This window comes from Gavia stellata, chromosome 1 (genome assembly GCF_030936135.1).
Source record: "Gavia stellata isolate bGavSte3 chromosome 1, bGavSte3.hap2, whole genome shotgun sequence".
Classification (NCBI taxonomy): domain Eukaryota; kingdom Metazoa; phylum Chordata; class Aves; order Gaviiformes; family Gaviidae; genus Gavia; species Gavia stellata.
In genome coordinates, this window is record NC_082594.1 from 83,239,639 (window position 1) to 83,259,676 (window position 20,038).

Genomic DNA, 20,038 nt, shown 5'->3' on the forward strand with positions numbered 1-20,038 from the left:
ACCAGAACTGTACACTAATCACAAAAGTGGCTTGTGAAAATAAAGGGGGGTTTACATGCTACAGCAAGTAAGACAGTATAGGAATTATATTGAGGTCAGGATTTGGTCCAAGAGGGAGACTATCAAGTACTTGAAAGAAGCAGAAGGCCTAGGAAAAGCAGATGTAGATGATAGGTACAAAAAAAAATCTTCATAATGCTTAATAATAAATATGCATTTTTGTACTTTGTACTCTGTGAAAGCTTAGTATCTATCTATCATTCAATATGGAGGTAAGGTAGGTACTTGTGGCTTATGTTTCAATTTGCTGATTCATTTCAAGTATTAATGTACCTCAATTATTAGGGGGTTGTGTTAGCAATATTGAGTTCTGTAGAGTGACAGAGCATACTATGTGATATGTATGCAAAGTTCCAGATGTCCTTTAAAATAAGGAGCAAAAATACTACTGTGGTGAACTGGTGGGATTGGTGAAAACTATGCATGTTAGAACAGACAGCAAAATGGGAAGGGACCAGAGGAAACTATAGCTAGGACACAGCTAACAGCTCATGTTACAACTCCTGCTTTCTCATACTGCAACAGATTGTTTGAATTCTTATTCCTAAGCCTCCAACATTGGATATGAACATAATACTTGCAAAGGAGGCCTCTCCTCTGCCTTGTCCATTAACCTTCATATTGCTGGAAATGTTCATTGTCTGATGCATGCTAGGACTGCATCTTTCAGACCTAGAGCAGATTTGTGACTATAGCTGATCACAAGATAACTTTCACCTGTCAATTCCAGATAGCAGTCTTTCAGCTTATTGTAAAAAGTCACAAAACAAAGCATAAACAAGTGTTCTTCTGTACATGGGGAGATCACAGCTACCCTGCCAAGGTCCTTCAGAATTCTGTCATGAGACAACCACCACAAACTCTATAATGATTAATGATGTAATGAGCACATAATTCTCCCTCTCCTGTGGCCAGTAACAGTCTGTTTTCATAAAGCCTAGGCAGACCTATAAGACCGCATTTCCCATTTACAATTCCTATACTCAGAAGAAAAGGGGAAAGATGTATGGGGGGCATAAGAACAGGTACCGTTTAGCTAACTGCCTTTAGAGATCAGGCAAGAGACAAAATGCTTTCACTTTACGTAACTTCCTACTGCGTGCTGGCAGAAAAGAATAATTACCAAAAAACCTACAGTTTTTAGAAGTGGTCGAAACTCTTAGCACTAATTCTTTCTCTTTGCTAAAACTTTTCTTACTGCTATGTATATGATTATTTTTAACGTAAGTATTTTCTCAGTGAATCTTAACTGTTAGCATTTTTCCAACCATTGTGCTACTGTGGAGGAGGCAGAAAACAGCATAACAGCTCCAACTTAATGGCTCCTTATCATATGAGTAAGAATGATTTACCTCAAGTGTGTTTCTGTTGCTTTCATGTATAAAGCAAAAAAACCCCAAACCCGAAAACCTCAGTTGATATACATAAGATTACATGACATTATCAAAATGCTGTACAATGCAGTTTTTATGAAATAATACTGCAAAGAGAAGTATTCCCCTCTTGACATGCCACCCTGCCAATAAAGGGTAGCCTTACAGTGATCATCTAGTTTTCTTCTAAATTATTTCAAGTATACTCAACAGGCATCCATACTGCATCATTCCATCTTTTATTTAAGGTAAATATTGCAACCTTTCTATCGTGTTCTTTTTTTCGTGGAATATTTTACAGTGACAATTTAGCAGCAAGCATAAATTACAAAGAAATAATGACTAACTCTACATTTAAAGCACAAATACATGTGGTCCCTTTAATTACACAGACTATGCAAAAAGTATCTCCTAGAACTGCTGTCCAAGAAAATGGTTTATACAGATTTGCTGCAAAAGGAAACGGACTACTTACTTAAAAGACTGTGAAACCAACCAAAATATTAGGTATATATATGCCAAATGACCCATTTAAAAATTACTATTTTGGAATGATGGTAAGTTTTGCAAAAGGGTCCCTAACTACATTTTGCAACGGAATAGCAGGCAGACAAGCCAAATAATGCCTTTCTGAAGCCTCAACAAATAGAGTTTCATGGTTCAAAGATCTTAGCCTAAATATATTTTCAAAAAGAAAATTTCAGCACTTGCAGAGATAATGGAAAGAAGTGGGATTAAACATGTAAATTTAGTTTAGTTTTTTCCATGTGTTAATTAGAATTAAAGTCAGGGCAGACATAGTTGTTCTGGTCTGCATTATTAATTAATTTCATTGATGCAACACTGCAGCTAAATGTGTATTGCACTAAACATCTGGTAAATTTGCAATTTTAACCTTTAAAACCTCTCAAAACTTCCTGAAATAGTGAAGATGAAGCTTTGCTGATATATCATCTTTTCTTTTTATTTAGCACTTTATAATACATACATTACACATTACAATATTAATATAGACCTGATCTAATAGCACAACGAGTAAATTAGTCTGGTTAGTCTGCAGAGTAAGTTCTCTAGCGAAGGACTGTAAGTAGAAAGGTTTATAATAAAATTAACCACTTAGGCCAAACCCCTTTTGCTCATACTAAATCACATGACTGGAGATGTCTTTCGTGTTTAGATCTAATTTCCTCCCACCCTGTATAAGAGGCTTCTTACATTTTGCATATGCATTGACACCCACCCCACATGTCTCAGTTTGTACCTATTCAGCCCCTGACATTTTTAAACTTAATTTTCATAATACATAAAGGAAACTTCTTAAGATACACATTTTAATCAGAGAAGCTTGGCTGTTCTTATTTGTATCGGCAAAAAAATCCCAGCCTCTTTCTGCATCCAATTTGTCAATCTTCAGGAAGATGAATATCCAACATGCTGAGAACTAACCAGAACTACAGTTCAAATAATCAGGAAAGTATGGAAAAAGCACTCACTCAGGAACGTTATTTATTCAGCTTAAAAGGTGTTTCTTCCCAAGGAACTGTACTTTCCTTTCAAAGGCACTGGATCGAATAGGAGAATTGAGTTCATAAAATGGATTCATTGCAAACTGAGGAAAGAAGAAAAACTCATCAATAAGCATGATGTCCAGAACTGGAAAATGTTATTTCAGATGACAACTACGATTAGCTTTCAGCCTATTTAGTGCCACTTAAGAGCACAGAGCTCCTAAACAGTCACTTGCTTTCCAGGCCCTTGCATTCTCCCCATATATGTGCACAGCCATCCCTTAGTACAAGCTCCTCAGCACAAATCCATCATGACACTGGCGGAAATTTGTTTTGGAAATTAGCATCATTTGAGTCCCTGTAAGAGGCCGAGATGGCCATCTCCCAATCAGTGCTTGTGACTGCCGCGTCTAGCGGAAGTACCGCCAGGCTGTGAGAACATGGGCTACTTGTTCTGAGCGCGAACAACTTCAACCAGGCTTCTGCAGATCGGTCCTTTGCTTTCGATATCACCATTTATGACTGCCCCAAAACCACTGGACTAAAATGAGGAATACTGAAAGAGCATAGTTTATAACAACTTAGAAAAATCTATTCTATTTAATGGAAAATACAGCCTTTATGTCACACATTATCAACTCTGGCTAATGTGGACTGCACAGGTGCTTCTCTTCTTACACAGGCCACCCAAGAAAACATGTTAATACAGGCATGCCTGAGCATGTACAGCAGAACACACTTAGAAGTACTGCAGTGAGACCGTAAGAAGTGGGTTCTTACCTTTATATACAAGTCATATACATCATTAAAGAAGTTCTTAATTCCGTCTTCTTGCCTTACATCATGAAGCATTATAAATCTCATATGTAAAGCAATTAAGGAAAATTTAACTTTTACAAAGAAGAGCGACATTTAACATATCCTGAGATAAGCATTTACACCTAATTCTGCATATACTTAAAATGTTTAGCTATACATGAAATAGCAGTGACTCTATAGGAGGAAGCACTTAAAGAAGTAAGTGAAGCAGTGAAATTTAGAAAGCATTACCTTTGTATTTAAAAATTCCCCTATTTGAAAATAATCACCTCTCTGTTCAAGGTTATTCTTTTTAAAGCTATGCACTTCTGAATGCGGATGACACTCTCAGCACCTTTGCCATATACCCTTGAAGTTAAAATGACATTCAATGTTATTTTCTACATGTAACAAATGTTTCACAACAACCACCTGTACATAAGATCAAGCCTTGACACTGCATTTTCAAGATGGGTGTGACTGACACCAAGCATGTTTATCCCTGCTTCTCCACTCCAGCATGATCAAAGAGCTGGGAACAGAGAATCATACAAGCTTGCTCAGACCCTCTCATACCTCCTTCCTCTACTCCATGTGAACTCCACATTTCATTAGGCTATTTCAGCTCCTCCAAAAGGAAAAAATCCACCTTTCCAGTTGGTCCCACTTTTAAACAACTGTTGTGCCTCCCAACTTACTTCATCCTGAAGCTGGTGACTCTAACAATAATAGTGGTGAATAGCCAGAGAAATCTGTTCCAAACTCATTTCATCTGACTTAATCCTTTCTGGCAAAAGGCTTTTCCTATATAAATATAAGGAAAGAGAAGAGGGAAGGATATGTCCAGCTGTAACAAAGGCAGAAACAAACCATTCGTTAAACTTGTCCACAGTCTTCAGATACATGTTGTTAGAAAGCCACATGTTCTCATCTACTAGGTCAAGAGCAGCATGGGCAATGAACTGGTTGAGATGGCGATGATCATCCTAATGTATTTCCAGAAGACAGAGGATTAGTAATTCAGTGAAAGGAGTGAAATATAAACAATAATTTGCTCAAGCTGCTAAAAACTAGTGCTCGAGTTATGTAAACTTATATATACCCTTCTTTTCTGCCACATATGTGCCATCCTGTAACTAAATGAAACTAGTATATATTGTCACGATATTTGGTTTCAAGGGAGAAAAAAGGTCATAATAAAAAGGTAATCACAAAAACAGTCTTAAGAGCAGCAAAACCAATAAGGATTATATTTATAGCTCAGGAATTAATTCAAGTGTGAATTCTTTTGTTTATCAATGGGTAAACTCCCACTGCAAACTTATTCCACAACAGAGGCCCTGACAAAAGTCTTTTTCTCTGCTTTCCAGCCACCTGTTTTTGTGAAATTTACAGCAATTTAGCATTTTTTGGACCATAACATCTCTGTCAAATTTGGCAGGAATTGAACAGTATGTTACAATGTGTAAAAGTTGGGGGACAGATGGGGAAAGCAGAGAGATACAGAGGACAGATACACTGATAACATTATCACCTAAAGATTGTGGTTTTTCAGGTTATTTGCCTAGAAATGTAGGATTGTTTTGTTGTTTTGGAGGGGGTTTCTTTTTCCTAAGAGCCTACTGCAGAAAAACATCCTGCAACTGGTATTAAATACATGCTTACAGATGTAAATTCCACCTCTTCCTATAACAAACACAAATGGCCTTCATAGAGTGACAACAGTGTTTGGCCCTAACACTACAAGAGTTGTGTGGGGAAAGAGCCATTTACTTTGTATACTAACTGGAACACCGGAGGACACCTGCCAAGAAGAAACTTGAGACTAAACCATACTGTAAGCTTCTATTAGACTGGAAACATAGTAGTCTTGCACTGTTTCTCAAAATATAGGGATGTTACTAATGCCACTCTCACACCTCTCAGTGCACTATGTTTTTCCCCCAAACCAAGTTTGTCTCAGGGCATTAATAGCTTTGCAAGTTCCATTAAACCATGCTGAGGAAGAGACTAAGTAGTGAAGTTTAAAGGGCAAAAGCTTGTGCTGATTTATGATCTATGTCATGCAAGCCACTTACTTCAGGCAGCTGTGCATCTGCACTGAATTCACTCTTAAATGGCACATCTCAGAAACAGAAGTGATAGTTGCCAAAACATATCAATGTCTACTAGTTCTCCTTCAGCGCACATCAAGTTTAGATTCTCTCTTAGGAGAAAATTTAGTATTTCAACCTCAGTCAGACAAGAAGCTTACCCAAGTCAAGTTAATTCTATTAGCAGAATGTAGAAAACGGATTTTTCCAATATCTGACACATCCTCACACTCACCAAGTCTAGTCCAACTAGTCTTATTCATGATTTTTTGTGGGACACTAGTTCAAAACACAGATGACATCATGCTGTTCAAATCAGTGACAGCATATACTTCCATTTTTGGACACACAGATCCACACACTTTTATTCTGAAGTCTATTTTTTCTTTGATGTAATATCACAATGGATCGATTTATTCTTTTCCCACTGGAAACACCACTTATTGAGTAGTCTTACATTTGGCACATTCTCAAACCCATATTTATCAACAAAGTTTTAAACCTTTCTTATTTCAAAGCAAGCATGACTATTGAATATGATCAAAAAATAAGATTTCTTTATAGCACAAAAAATAAAGGACTGACTAGAGCTTTCAAATTTGTGTTCCTTTACCTTATTACTGTATACAGATGCCTTAAAATAGAGAATAACAGTAAAGAGCATCAGATAATGAATGGTTATTATAAAAGCTCTACACACTAAGAGCAATATATTCTTCACCATACAGCATCAAACATTTAGGGAAATCATGTTTTATGAAGAACTAGTATGATCTGGCAAAGAATTTGTAAGACTCAAGAACTCCAAAGTTCTACTCCCTATGACAAAGTTTCTGTAAAAAAAGAAAACAGTGGATGCTAGTAACACTTTTAACAACATGCTGGTCATGCTTCTAATACACTGTAAAATTACCAAAAGAAATGCACCATAATTACATCATAGGAGTATCACAGGGGAAAAAACACACCTTGGACTCTACTTTTCCAGGAGGCAGAAATTCCATTTCAAATATGGGATTATCATGATGACCCACTATCACAAAGTAGAAACTTCCAGACATTCTTCAATATAGTGTTCCTTATGAAAAAAGACAGGCATACTTTACTGATAAGTCTATATATAAACTCTGAATCAATCTGAAAATGCTCCTAAAAATCAGCCAACCATGTGTCCTATTCATATTTACCATAGGCTAAAGAGAAATAAGCACTTTCTTAGGTATGCACATTTATACTTAAATAGGGGGAAAAATATCCCTAGAAAGTGGAACACATCCTGGAAGTGAATCTAGTTACTACTATCTAAAAACACTTACTTTACAACTGACTGATGATTTAACCCCTGACAGCCCTCCCAGTGACTTGGACGGCAACGATCCCACGAAATAACCTGGTGTACCCGCCCCTGAGGAATCTGTCTCTCCCCGGGGGCCCTACAAACAGGCAGGAGAAAGGCGAAGGGTGGCAGACGGCGGACACCGTCCTCCCTCGCACACAGCGGGCGTGGAACAGCCCCGCGGAGTCCCAGGGCCCGGCTCCATCCGCAGGGACTCCAGAGGTACCCAGGGGGAGTGAACCCTCCGGCCACGCCCCAGCGCCCTGAGGCCTGCTCAGGCTCCCGGCGGCTCCCCTGTGCACCGCCGAGGCTGCCGTCTCCAGGGGAAGGGCCGGACGCCGCGGTGGGCTGCCCGCGGAACAGGCGGGGGAAGGAGGGAGCAAGGGAGAAGGGGGAGGGGGTTGTCTATGCCCACAGGGGCCCGCCCTGGGCCCGCCGCCTACCCTGCGACGCGAGCTCTCCAACGGCTTCCAACGGCTCCCAGCGGCCGGCCGGAAGTGCTCCTCTCTGCCCGCCCCAACATCCGGCGCCCCCGTGACGCCTCATCGTCCGCCGGGAGCTGCCGGAGCTGGTGCGCTGCAGCGGCGCTCCGCGGCCCCGCTCCCAGAGCCTGCCGGCGCGGGCTGCCGGCTCCGGGGAACGCGCGGCGCTGCTCAGGCAGGAACCAGAGGGCCGAAGCGCGGGCTCGGGCCGAGGCCTGCCGCCCTCCCTGTGGGTAGGAGAGACTGCCCCCGGCAAAGCCTAGGCCTGCGTGAGGGGGCGGCTGGGGCCGCTTGGGCCGCTTGGGCGCTCGCCGTCTCGCTGATCGGGGATCGAGCTGGGAGTCAATAATGTCTTTTTTTTTTCCCTGGTATTGTAGGGCAGGATGGCTTCGGTTGAAAGGGAGACACTATCCCAAGATGAACTCCGGAAAAGGCTCTATCAGACTTTTAAGAACCGAGGTGTACTGGACACACTTAAGGTGTGTTTTATTTTCAGCAGGTGCTACCTGTGATTCGCTGTACTACTTAATATTGAAAGCAGTGAAAGTCATGCCGAATAAATGTGTTTCCCACCCTCCCTCGCACTATTATTTTTGCCACAGCCTAATTTGTATTCAGCTTTTATTTGCCAGAAACAAGGTTCTTCCTAAACAGAAGTGATTTCATTGTGGATTAGTCTCAGAGTCTTTTTCAGGAAGGTTAAAGGCCTGGCTTGGGTCTTTGAAAATCTCCATGCTTGAGAAAAAAGTTAAGCAGGGAAGAGGAGAATAAATGAGAATACAGGTTTGGAAAGGACCTCTTAGGGCGCAGAGTTAGTTTGTTACGTATTATAAGTAAACATGCTATGTGAATTCTTCTCTTGAAATATTCCGGTTCTGTTCTAAAACTTTGAGCTGTTTTCTCCTTGTCTGCTCATTTAGGAGAATGTCTTAGAATATAGTTGTGTTCAGGAGTGAAACTTTTTTCTGATTTGTAGCCTGGGTTTACTTACGGTTGCTCTGGCCTTTTTTTCTTGTGCTGAAAGTATACTTCAGTTTAAGTAGCTCTTGCTTCTCTTGATGAATTTGTAGGCAGCAGTCATACCTTTTCTTCAGCATTCCGTTCTACAATGCTAAGCAAGTCAAGGTGCAGTTGTCTCATTGCTGGTTATCCCAGTAGTCGCCTGCATCACTTTGAAGTCTTTAGCCCTTTTTTTTAAGGAAGTAGATCATGATTGTTGTGAGCTTTCCAGCCTAAGTTAGAATGGTATTAATTCTTCCCTCTTTTTGTGGGGAAAGTCTGTGGAAAGCTGCATATATCTCTTTTTGAGGCATGTTACATTTCTAGTGCTAGTTGTTTTATTGACACATCCACATTTTGCTTTTTCCAAATGCTAAATCCCTTGTATTACAGCAGAAATTAGTATCAGGCCTTAAATGCTGAAATGTTGTATTTAATGCAGTTTCAGTTTTGCTAGTCTTTGAACATCATCTGATTGCATTTTTTTATGACATCTTTATCTTTTTATGCTTCTATACACATCTGTATATCACCAGATAATTTTTTTAGGTCTTGCTTTTTATGTCAAAATTCAATACAGTTAAAAAAAATAATCAAGATCTATATTTTAAGAATATCACTGATAACCTTATAGCCAAGAATTCCCTATTCAGGACACCTTGTTTCTCCCTTAGTGATTTCCATACCAAGCTTGCAGTGCTTGAGCCATTTCTTCTCTTGTTTGACTTAACTAATAGTCTGTCAGGTAGCATGCTATTTAAGTCCATTTTCCTGCTTCTCTTTTCCTTGTCTAGAAGATTATACATAGTATTAAAAATTTTGTAGCTTTTCTGAGCTGAAGAATTAATACAGTTGGGTTTTTAATGGATTCCTGCAAACATTCCTACATCTTCTAATGAGAATACTCTTACCTTTCTCGTGGTCTTACCTGACTGCCTTTGCTGGTAAGAGGCAGGGCAGATCTGGAGCTACGGGTATGCTGAATGGCCAACATGTAAAACTGATGTCTGCCTTCCTTTCCTATATTAGAGAGAGGGATTTAGCCCTGTGTTTTCCACCTGCACTTTGTCACGAGACCTATAAGAGGTTGCTGGTCTTGATTGTTTTTGAGACAACCTCATCTCTGTCAAAGTTGCTTGAAACTGGACAAGTCCAGAAATAATATATTAAGGAAAACAATTTTTTCAGTTGTCTTCATTTCTCTCTGTTGTCTGATTTCTGTAGAAAGCCATGCTAAAATATCAGGCTAGTCTCATGATCTAGCTTTGTTAAGTTTTGGTAAGCATTTAGTATTTTGTCCCATTTTTGGTAACACACTATTTCTTTAAGGAACTTTGTCACTGTTGCATGCCTGCTCTTGAAAGCTTAAAACACTATTACTGTCGTGATCTTTTAGTATGCAGTAAACAATTTCTATAATTATATAATGAAAATTATTATTTCTTCCTTTTACAGAAGGGAGACTTTCTAATTTTAGGTTACTTTTTTCTCTATTGTAACTCACAGAATGCAAATAAACAATAAAAAATGCAATTTAATTATTATTAGTGCCTGTAGGCTTTTTTGTGTAGTACCATTTTGCTTCCCTACAAAATAATTGATACTAAAGACATTGAATTTCCTTTTATTTTCCCATTTGCTTTTGTGATTGCATCGGCAGCTTGGTATGAGACTCAGAAGAGGACTAGTGAGTTTTCCAAGTACACCTGAAATTGAGGCCACATCGGGCGTGCTTTATTTAAGCCAGAGAGAAGGAGAACAGGAAAGCAGTGATCTAAAAATGAAGCTGGGGATACTGGAGTGGAGTTTATGTGAGTTCTCGACTGAGAACAATACTTCTTTTCAGTCTTACATTTGATACATCTTGAGGGAAGGTCAAAGATCACTGTAGCCACTGTTAAGAGTGTTTTGAAGAAAGGCACGGTGTCCCAAGCACTCTTCTAAATTTTGCCAGAATTAGTCTGCCCATTTTTGTTAATGTAAGTTGTAATATAACATGTGCAAGGAAAATGAGACTCACCATGAATTTTGAAAAATAAAAACTGTCATTGAATAACATGTAAACTGAGAACATAATGTCTTTTCTGTATCAGACACAGCTCCGAAACCAGCTAATCCATGAACTGATGCACCCAATTTTAAGTGGGGAACTTCAGCCACAGGCTGTTCCAAATCGTGACAGTTCACTTTTGATCACAGCTTCCAACAGTTTGGTGGCAGATCATCTACAGAGATGTGGCTATGAGTATTCACTTTCTGTTTTCTTTCCAGAAAGTGGATTAGAGAAGAAGAAGGTAAGTTCGGTACTTTAGCTCTTCTAAGACTTCTAGGAGCTTTGCTTTCTGGGGGGTGTTTATATTCCAACAGAATTGAAAAAATCCCCTTTTGTAATAGTGAAATACAAATGCAAGTACACCTTCTGATCATCTCCATAGAAGACTTACAATATTCAAGGCCATTTTCATGAATAACTTAAACTGTCAATAAGCTAATGATTTTGTGCTGGGAAGACGTAGCACAAGCCTCTTAACCTCGTACTTGCTTCACTCATAGCCACAGTCTGGCATGACCATTTGCGAGGCTGTGTGGCAGACCACTTGGGGAACTGATCCTGATTAAAGCTAGCCTCTTATTTGGCCATTCAGTTCCCTGAAAGTGTGGTTCATGGTCAGTTTAAGCTGTCTTAACTACAAGCTGTAGCTGAAAAGAGCAGTCCTTGCCCTCTTTGTTTCTCCTCTGTAAGTATGTGATAGGGTGAAGTTGTTTCTAACTAAAAATTAATTTTTTGACTTGGTGAGTAGTTAGTTGTCATTTGGGTTAATGAGTTCATCTGATTTGTATGATAAATGAAGAAAAGAGGCAAGGAAAGTAGCAAGAACATGTATCCAGGGTGGGGAGGAAGCAAAACTTAACAGCTTCAGTTGGTCATAAAACTACACACTGGCTGCAGTATGTCTTAGGTAATGGAGATAAGTAAATGTAGTACTAGAACAGCAGGCGTCTGAAAATGGTTTTACAAGGCAATAAGTAGATCTTGAATGGAAACCATGCTACAACTGTAAAATAGTGCCTATTACATATTTGAAATGTTTTTAAAGTAGTTAACCTTTTCTAACTTACCTTTTTCTTTTTCTCCAAAGCTGTGGACTATGCAAGATCTCCTTCAATTAATGAGGATAAATCCAAAATCCAGTCTTTACAAATCACTGGTAAAGTTATTTTGATTTTGAAAAGAAGCTTATATTACAGTTGTGATGAAATATACTGGCTAAAACATCTTTTATTTCTTACAGATTTTGGGAACTCGGAAGGAAAATAAAGGTACAAGATGTTTATACGTGATGCAGACAAGGATAATTGTGTCACTTAATTTTTATTAAGATGCGAGCAATAGAAATTTACATTTCTTGAGTGTGTGTTGGTATGGAATAATATGGGTTCAGTAAGATTTTGAAACTTGCAGTACATCAGGATAATGAACATTATATTTCGGGATTATTCGACTCCTATTTGTGGGGTGGATTAAGTGTTAACATTCACCTACAAAATAAATGACACAAACATTAGAAATAAGAAAAAAAAATCTGTAATCAGGTATTAAATGTAATGCTATTTGGAAGCTTTTCACGCTAACTTTGGCAAGCTCAGATTTTGGTTTGTGTTTATAATGGACTGTATTAGCTTGCATAATGTACTTCAAAAAACTAGTTAAAGATTTAATTGACTTTCCATTGTTTTATATAAGAAATAATTCTTATGTCTGCATGATGAAACCTAGCTATATTGCATAGCCTAAAATAACTTGATCTTCAGAAACAGCTTTTGCAGAATGAGATGGACTGGAATATGCTTATAATAAAAATCTTAATAGTTTACTAGTATTGATTTTTACTTAAATGCTTGGTTCTTTCCGTAAATTGAATAGGTTTTCTTGTACAGGGAAAATGACTTTATTAATTACAGGCTCAAAAATTCAGTTTTGGTGTGAAATCATAACTAATATATTGGGTCTTGATAGGTTTTCTTACGCAGATTTTAATCGGACTTACAGAGCATCATCTAAGTAAGGAAACTCATGACACAGAAACTCAGACAACCTCAGTGCCTCCTTACAGAGAATCCCTTGGTAAGTGCGACCTCTCCAATATTTTGATATTGGTAAATGGTGTGGATTAATAAAGTGTATGTACTTACTCAAATGCAGCCTGAAGTAATAATAAGTAAAGGTCATACCTATCACTACTACGTTGGTTTTCTAACCTTCCTTAAAATAAGGTAGAAGTCCTGTTACAATTGTGTTTTATCACTCAGGTGTTTTCTTAGCCATTTAGCTAAGAGCTATAACATCTTAGATGGACTGTAAATGTTATGTGCCGAAGTACGTTCTGGAAAACATAATTTTAAATGCATGCCTTGCTTCTCTTTCTATGATACTGTTTCAGTGAAAGTTAGGCATAGATTGGGAGTTCTTGAATTAGAATATTCATGCTATCAGTAATACAAAAAAACTAAAAGTTGCATGCAAGAGAAAATGCTTGTCCATCCATGATGAAGAGGATGAATGACTATGTAATACCACAAATAACGCCTGAACAGCTAAGTGCCTCCTCCTAGGTATATGTTGTGTGGCGTAGAGCAGATAAATGGCATTTCTGTGCTGCTTCTGCTTTTGTACCACACAGGTCTTTCTATGACAGTGCTACTTAGGTAAACTAAGGAACTTCCTACAGAGAGACAGGTTCCTGCAGGAACTTTGATAGGATAACTGTGGTGACTATTTTTAAATTATGATGGATATGTTGCTTTTTTTGTAGCTGAGAAGCTTCAGCTGATTGATGAACAGTTTGCAGACTCTTATCCCCAGCATCAGAAATACGAATCTTTAGAAGTAAAACTTCATGAATACAGAAAAGAAATAGAGAAGCAGCTTCAAGCAGAAATGTATCAAAAGGTATAACTCTGGTCATTGAATTTGAGGGAGACTTCCGTTAATTTTGACTTTGCATGTTACAAACTTTTAATGCTTAAGGTAAATTGAAAGAAAAGATCTAATAGTGAGTTACAACAAACACAAAAGGCTAAGTTAATCCAATACCAATTGTTAATTTGATGATTTAAAGTGTATATTTTCCATTTCCCTTTTTTGCTAAATGTGCACAGAATGTTAAGCTTCTTATTCTGATGTTAATTTGTAACACAACTTTTTCTTATTTTGATTGTCTTAATTTGGTAAATTTTATTTGCTCTTTTGATTATTTTGTTTTATGGAGAAATGTTTACTCTGCTTAGTCGTACTGTTAATTTTCCTTCCCAGTTAAGATTTTGAATCTTTAAGTTCAATATAATGCATAGCAACTGAGAGGTGTGAATTGCTGCTGTGTAGCTTGACAGGTGGTTGAGTTAATTTTTAATGCTGATGAGTATTTGCATACTATTTCAAAACATTACACAGACACACTAAAATCATAACAGACAATATTATGAATTATTTCTGTCTTTTTTTCTTCCTATAATTGAAGACAGCTCTTTTAAAGACTTTTCCTTCATTTTGGGAATAAAATGAGGATTTTTTTGTCACATAATCTGTCGATAATCCTTATGTCTGAAAAACGGAGCAGAGATAGTATACTGCAGTTAATTTAAATACGGGGGGGGTGGGGTGGTGGACCATAAAGTTCTGTCAAGATCAACAGTTTAATTGGATAGAAAAATTTAAATTAACTGTAGTTGATTTAAATATGGGTTTTTTCCATGAATTTCTGTCAAGTTCAATAGTTTATTTGGATACAAAAATGATGATCTGATAATCAGTTAGAATTCTTAGACACACTTTTAAAGGCATTCATCTGCATATAAACTGAGGAAATCAGTTTAGTCATATTTATTCAGCTAGACAAGTAGAAGGACGGAGAGTTAAAACTGCCAGTGTATTTTACCTTCTTTTTTTTTATTTAGTCTTCATTCCCCAACGGGCATTGTCTTTTTAGTATGTAAAATATGTTAATTTGTGTGTTGTTAAGTTTGTCTCAGTTTAAGCAAAGCAGTTGCGACAAAGGAGATTGGAATCTTAAGCAGATATAAATCACTTCTAAATTCAATTAACTTTACATGGATTCCTTAGCAATGTGGCGTGAATTAATGTAAGACATTTCTAATCCAATTTATGTATGTACGAGTGATGCTGTACTGTCTCACCGTTTCTTTCATTTTTCACAAAATTTATGCCTGCAGACCTGAATTCCTTTCTCAGACATTCCTACTGTACTTTTCTCCCTCTCTTTAACCTCCTTGTTTTTTTCAGTCTCACAGTTCTATCATTCTTTTTTTATTCTTTTGCTCATTTTTTCTCACTTTTTTTCTGGTACGCTTGCTTTCCATTTTCTTCCAAATCTTTATTATAATTCTTTATAACACTGCCTGTTTGTTCTTGCATATATTGCACTTCACACATTGTATGGAGGCATGTTCCCTACGATTCTTCTGTGCAGTTGCAAGTTGCATACTATCCTGTTTGTATGCATTTACTTTTTTTTCAGTTGTGCGAGTTGTGAGAGTCAAGACTTTGTAACCCTCTTCATGTGGAGTTACATGTTCTGCATTTTTTTTACACGTTCGGCACTTTTTTTGTGTCCAGATGAATTTCTGTTGCTCCTGAATGATTCAGGGCGGGTCGTCTTCTGCCATTTCTTGCATCACCAGTCAAAACTGGTTCTTTGGTAAAGAGATAAGAATAGAGACAGTGTCAGAGGAGGAATTCAAGAGTGTGGCCATTCCTTAATTGCAAACAGACTATCACTCCTGCAGTGTGTTCTTCATAGGCCTGCGTTTTGCTCTTGTCTAAAGCTATTAGTTTTCATGCATTTATCTGGCATCCCAAAGTATGACGTGCAAATACTATGTGCTGCTAAGATAATTTTATCACACTAATTTAATTTCATTGAGCTATCATGTATTTCCTAACAGGAATTTCTAAGGGAAATTTAGAATTGCCTGAGGAGGGATTGTTTTTGTTGATTTGAAGATGGCCCTACTTAACCATGTCTTCCTCCTTTATGTAAAAGCTGGAACATTTTAAAGAAGTTGAAATAGCAAAGATTAAAATGGAGGAAAAAGTACAGACCCAGAAAGAAATCTCTGAGCTACGCCGTGAGTTAGACAGGACACATCAAGCAAAGTCTGAAGCCTTGATTTCTCGTGAAAAGAATGCTATTGAGAGGCTTCAAAAACAACAAGAGGTAAAGTTCCAAATATTTTTTTTGTTAATCTAGTACAAAATTATTCAGTGAGTTGATTAAACTGTTTTTTTGGGAGATTTACCTTCAGATCTTAATTGGCTTATGAATGAAAACTTTTAATTTACTTCTGTTCTCATAAGTAGGGGAATGCATTTAGCAACTGCAAGAGTGAGTATGGGTAAATATCCAAGTAGAGCTGACTAGGAAAGGAACTGTTCTGTAAGCTAGGATTGAAGGATTTAAATGTAATAAATACTTCTTAATCTGTTTTAATAACTGCTGAATTCAGATCACTGAGATTTTTTTAACAGAAACTTGATACGTTTTTTCACTTTTCTGTTTCTAGAATGTAGCTTTTAGTTATAGTATAAATTCTTCCAATTGCTAAGAATGACTCTAAACTAAATGAAATATATAGTCTGTATGGTACAGATATGCCATTTCTGTATGTCTTTGTATGTTGAATATTATTAATAGCCACTGCCTTTACTATAAACTAACATCTTGCTTAATTTCTTTGAACACTTTTTTTCTTTATGAATTACTCCTTTGGGCTGTTAACTCTTGGTGTTTTGCCAGAGTAGTAATAGTTACTGCAGCACACAGTAATTTGTATGTAGTTCTAAATTGCTTCCCCCGATCTCTATTACCTTTCAGTTTTTGGAAGAGTAGTTTGCTTGCTGTTCTGTTGCCTGTTTGCCCAGCCACCCCCTTGCTGTCTGCAGTAGACCTTCTTATCCAAATCTTATCTCACCACCTCTCTGCTCTGGTGTGGTGGGGGACTTTTTGTTGGGGGAGGGTGGGAGTGTGTTTGTTTTTTGTTTTTGTTTGGGCTTGGTGTTTGGGGTTTTTTCCCCCCTCCCTGAGACCATGTGATGTTGGTTAACAAAGCAATCATACAGGTCTCTACTGTTGATTTCTTTCCAATCTGAAATTTTATTACTACTCTATAAAACTCTTTCATGGTTATGTCCTTAGAAGCTTACAAGAAAAACATCTATTTTATGCTATCATTTTTTTTTCTGTAGGCAAGAAATTTAATTCAGTAATTAAAAAAAAAAAAAAGTTTGACTAGATCAGCATATCTGTCACGCATTATATATGGATATTTAGTTGCTCATGTCACCTTCTGCACTCACTGAAAAGCGTATGCTTCAATTACCTGGGCAGAGACCAGAATCTCTACTGAGTTGAAGTATGTTTGCATTAAAGGTGGAAGAAGGTCATTTAACCCTTTACTAAGATAACTTTATGCCCAGTAAATATGGCTTGACAAACTGCTCTATTTTTTGGATGGGGATCAGCGGCTAAGTCTTTCAGCACTGTCAAGTGCACATGACTTGCAAACTTGATATGAGCACCCATAGGGCAAAATAGTAATTTTTTTTCTTCTTAGGCACTTACTATTTTCTTTGGAGATAAATAATGCCTTGTGTGCTTAATAACAAGAAAAGCTGTTTTTTATTAATAAGATGATATGTGACTTTTGGTATTAGCATGTTCATCGCTTGGAGGATTCCTTTTACAATTTGTTTGATTTTTATAAGTTAAACAGAAAAAACGGAAAGGCTGCTGGTTGACTCAGTTTCAGTTTTAAATCATGTTTTATCAGAGGCTTTTGGCGTTTGTTTTTTCAATTTTGTTTTTATGAAGAACCTACAAAACTATTGTTTGTTAAAAAAATTCAGATGTTTGAATGTGTTTATTCTGTAATTTTTTAAAACAATTTTTCCTTTTACATAAGTTTTAATCAGTGCCATTTCTTAAAAGAAAAGCATTTACAGGTAGCCGGCAGTGACTCCATCTAAAACATTTTTACTCAGAGTAAAAGGAGAAGGGGAATAAAAATAAATAATTTCTGGATATTATTTCAAATTATGACTATATGAATATTTATTGGGCTGAGACAAATTACTAAAGAAGATCCTTGAAAGTTTGGATGTGTTGAATAGTAGATACTGTATAAAGTGTGAAGTAAAACTAGAAGTAATATCTTGTGATTCAGATAGAAGCAAAAGAAGTATATGCTCAGAGACAAAGTCTGCTGAAAGATATTGAAGTCATAAGGACCAGAGAGGCGGAACTGAAGCAAAGAATTGAGGCATTTGAAGTGTAAGTTGCTGAAGAGCATATACAATGCTAAATGATGTTGTTGTCCTTTTTCTGGAAAGCATGTTTCAAGCTGTTGCTGCTTCTTTGATGTTGAAATAGATTATATATCGCATAAGTTGTGTTTTGCATTTTGAGCAGTATTGTATACTGTCTCTATTAGCAGGGATACCCTATACAAAAAGAAGTTTGGGGGTTTTTGTATTGCTCCTTATCCAACCAAAAGAGTGCAGCATCACTTTGGAGGCAAGGAATCAGATGTTTGCTTTGAAATGCTTAAATTAAAAAAACAAAAAACAAAAAACCCCCAAAAAACAAAACAAACAAAAAAACCCACCACCAAACACCATGGTATGTAATCCTAAAACTCATAAGGCATGTATATGATATTTTGCTTCTTTAGTCCTGTTTTGGTTTTTTTTTTGCAACTTGTCCTTAGTAGGATGAGTTTTCTTTGGTTAAACAAAAAAATAACGAAACCATTTTTAGCCAGGTTCTCAATACTACTTAACGTCATTACTTTGGCATCTGCTTTTTATAGCAGAATGAGTATCCCGCTAATAAAAACGTGTTGTTTTTTTTTTTTTAAGAAGCCAGCAGAGGGTGCTGATAGAGTAGTATGTTCAGCACTATCTCCTTTGAAGGCTTTCTGGTGTGGGAAACTGCGCTAGTGTTATCCTGGGATAGCTGCATAATTGATTGGTACTGGATTTTAAATAGGGCAATTTAGTTTGTGTCACATCTCCTTGTTCTTAATGAATTACAGTGACAGATTCTGATCATAATTTTCAATTGCTACAGTGTTCCAAGCAAGCACATTACCCTTTGATGTCTCTAGATGTTACTTAAAAAAAACCCCAAACCCTAAAGTTTTGGCTTTATAACTGGTCATTGTCTGTATATTTATGGGTATTTCAGAACTCAGAAACTTCAGGAAGAGAAAAATAAAGCTATTGATGATGCACTTCGACGTCGGGAGGTTGCTGTGAAGAGCATAGAGGAGACATATGACCAAAAGCTTAAGACGGAACTCTTAAAGTAAATTTTTCTTTTATCCTTAATAGGACACATACTACTTCCTATGAAAACAGAATAATAAATTATATAGGATTTTGTTTGAAAAGTGTAACAAAGCAAGGACTTTGAAAATGTGCACTCATGTTTTTGGTTTAATCAGCTTGAATTCTTTACCTTATTGCTTAGCTCTTTTCTAGTGAGACAAAATGTTTTGTCAGGTTCGGAAAAAGCTTGCTATAGAAAGTAATTCGCTTTTGATTATAGGTTATATTATTGTTTTAGTTTTAATTCTGTATTGTTATCTGGGAAAGAGAGGTGACATTAGTTGTATGTTTAGACAAGAGGATGTGAAAAGCAGTGTTAGTGACTTCCTTTGACCACGATTAAAAGCACTGACCATTTTACAAACACAGAAGAGTCATGGAGGGGAAATTAGCATTAAAGAGATGTTACAGGTTTCTTGGTAAGTGGATGAGAGACACACTAGCCCATTGTACAGATAGATTGGCTCTTACCTTAACCCCTCCCCATTTTTGGAGAGGGATTCTCTGTTATAGACCCCCCTCTTTTATTGACTACCATCTGCTTGAACATGGTTTCAAAGAATTTGCCTAGGAGTTCCCTTTGAAAGGGAAAGACATCATCTGTGACTGCTTTTGAGGTGTTGCAGTGGGTATATCCTAACTTTGCTATTGTACTTTCTTGGAGTGCTTTGGTCACTTGAAGAGTTACTTAATGCTTCAGTGCAGGCAGGTGCTCTCAGTATGTTATTACTCGTGTGTATTTGATGGCATGAACCGGTCTTCCAGTTAGGCAGTTAAACCAAATGACTGATGTATCATTACTTTTTATTGCAAGCCAGTGAACAGTGAGTATTATCTGTGTTAGCATGTCTTTATTTAAATTACAGAGGAAAGATGTAAAGAGTAGGTTTTGCTAAGAATGATGCCTCAGCTGAAGTTGAGTAGATTTAAAGGTTTTTTCAGAGAACAGTGAAATGCAACTAATTGACCCACCTTGGTATCTTA

General features: G+C 37.3%; 2 protein-coding genes across 2 annotated transcripts in view; one reads left to right on the top strand and one right to left on the bottom strand.

Moving 5' to 3' along the window:
• Positions 1–1,653: 1,653 nt before the first annotated feature.
• TRAPPC2 (trafficking protein particle complex subunit 2) lies at positions 1,654–7,647 on the bottom strand. The gene is made up of 5 exons (XM_059819465.1): positions 7,612–7,647; positions 6,801–6,910; positions 4,581–4,725; positions 3,722–3,807; positions 1,654–3,042 (listed from the first exon to the last, which is right to left on the bottom strand). Exons 2-5 carry the CDS (start codon positions 6,891–6,893, stop codon positions 2,944–2,946), a joined length of 423 nt encoding a protein of 140 aa, XP_059675448.1. The 5' UTR covers positions 6,894–6,910; positions 7,612–7,647; the 3' UTR covers positions 1,654–2,943.
• Positions 7,648–7,858: 211 nt separating this feature from the next.
• OFD1 (OFD1 centriole and centriolar satellite protein) overlaps positions 7,859–20,038 on the top strand; it is a 35,531-nt gene continuing 23,351 nt past the window's right edge. Inside the window, exons 1-10 of the mRNA XM_059825776.1 lie at positions 7,859–7,883; positions 8,028–8,129; positions 10,743–10,943; positions 11,790–11,858; positions 11,943–11,970; positions 12,668–12,775; positions 13,464–13,600; positions 15,711–15,884; positions 17,890–17,996; positions 18,912–19,031. Coding sequence (XP_059681759.1) covers positions 8,034–8,129; positions 10,743–10,943; positions 11,790–11,858; positions 11,943–11,970; positions 12,668–12,775; positions 13,464–13,600; positions 15,711–15,884; positions 17,890–17,996; positions 18,912–19,031 — 1,040 coding nt within the window. The 5' untranslated portion in view covers positions 7,859–7,883; positions 8,028–8,033. The remainder of the gene's footprint in view (positions 7,884–8,027; positions 8,130–10,742; positions 10,944–11,789; positions 11,859–11,942; positions 11,971–12,667; positions 12,776–13,463; positions 13,601–15,710; positions 15,885–17,889; positions 17,997–18,911; positions 19,032–20,038) is intronic.

What these genes read in the sequence shown, in the direction of transcription:
- TRAPPC2 (XM_059819465.1), bottom strand. Translation starts at nt 6,893, where the DNA reads ATGTCTGGAAGTTTCTACTTTGTGATAGTGGGTCATCATGATAATCCC. An exon ending in CTGGAAAAGTAGAGTCCAAG is followed by an intron (nt 4,726 to 6,800) that starts GTGTGTTTTTTC and finishes GAAATACATTAG; the next exon opens with GATGATCATCGCCATCTCAA. An exon ending in TATATGACTTGTATATAAAG is followed by an intron (nt 3,043 to 3,721) that starts GTAAGAACCCAC and finishes TTCTTTCCTCAG; the next exon opens with TTTGCAATGAATCCATTTTA.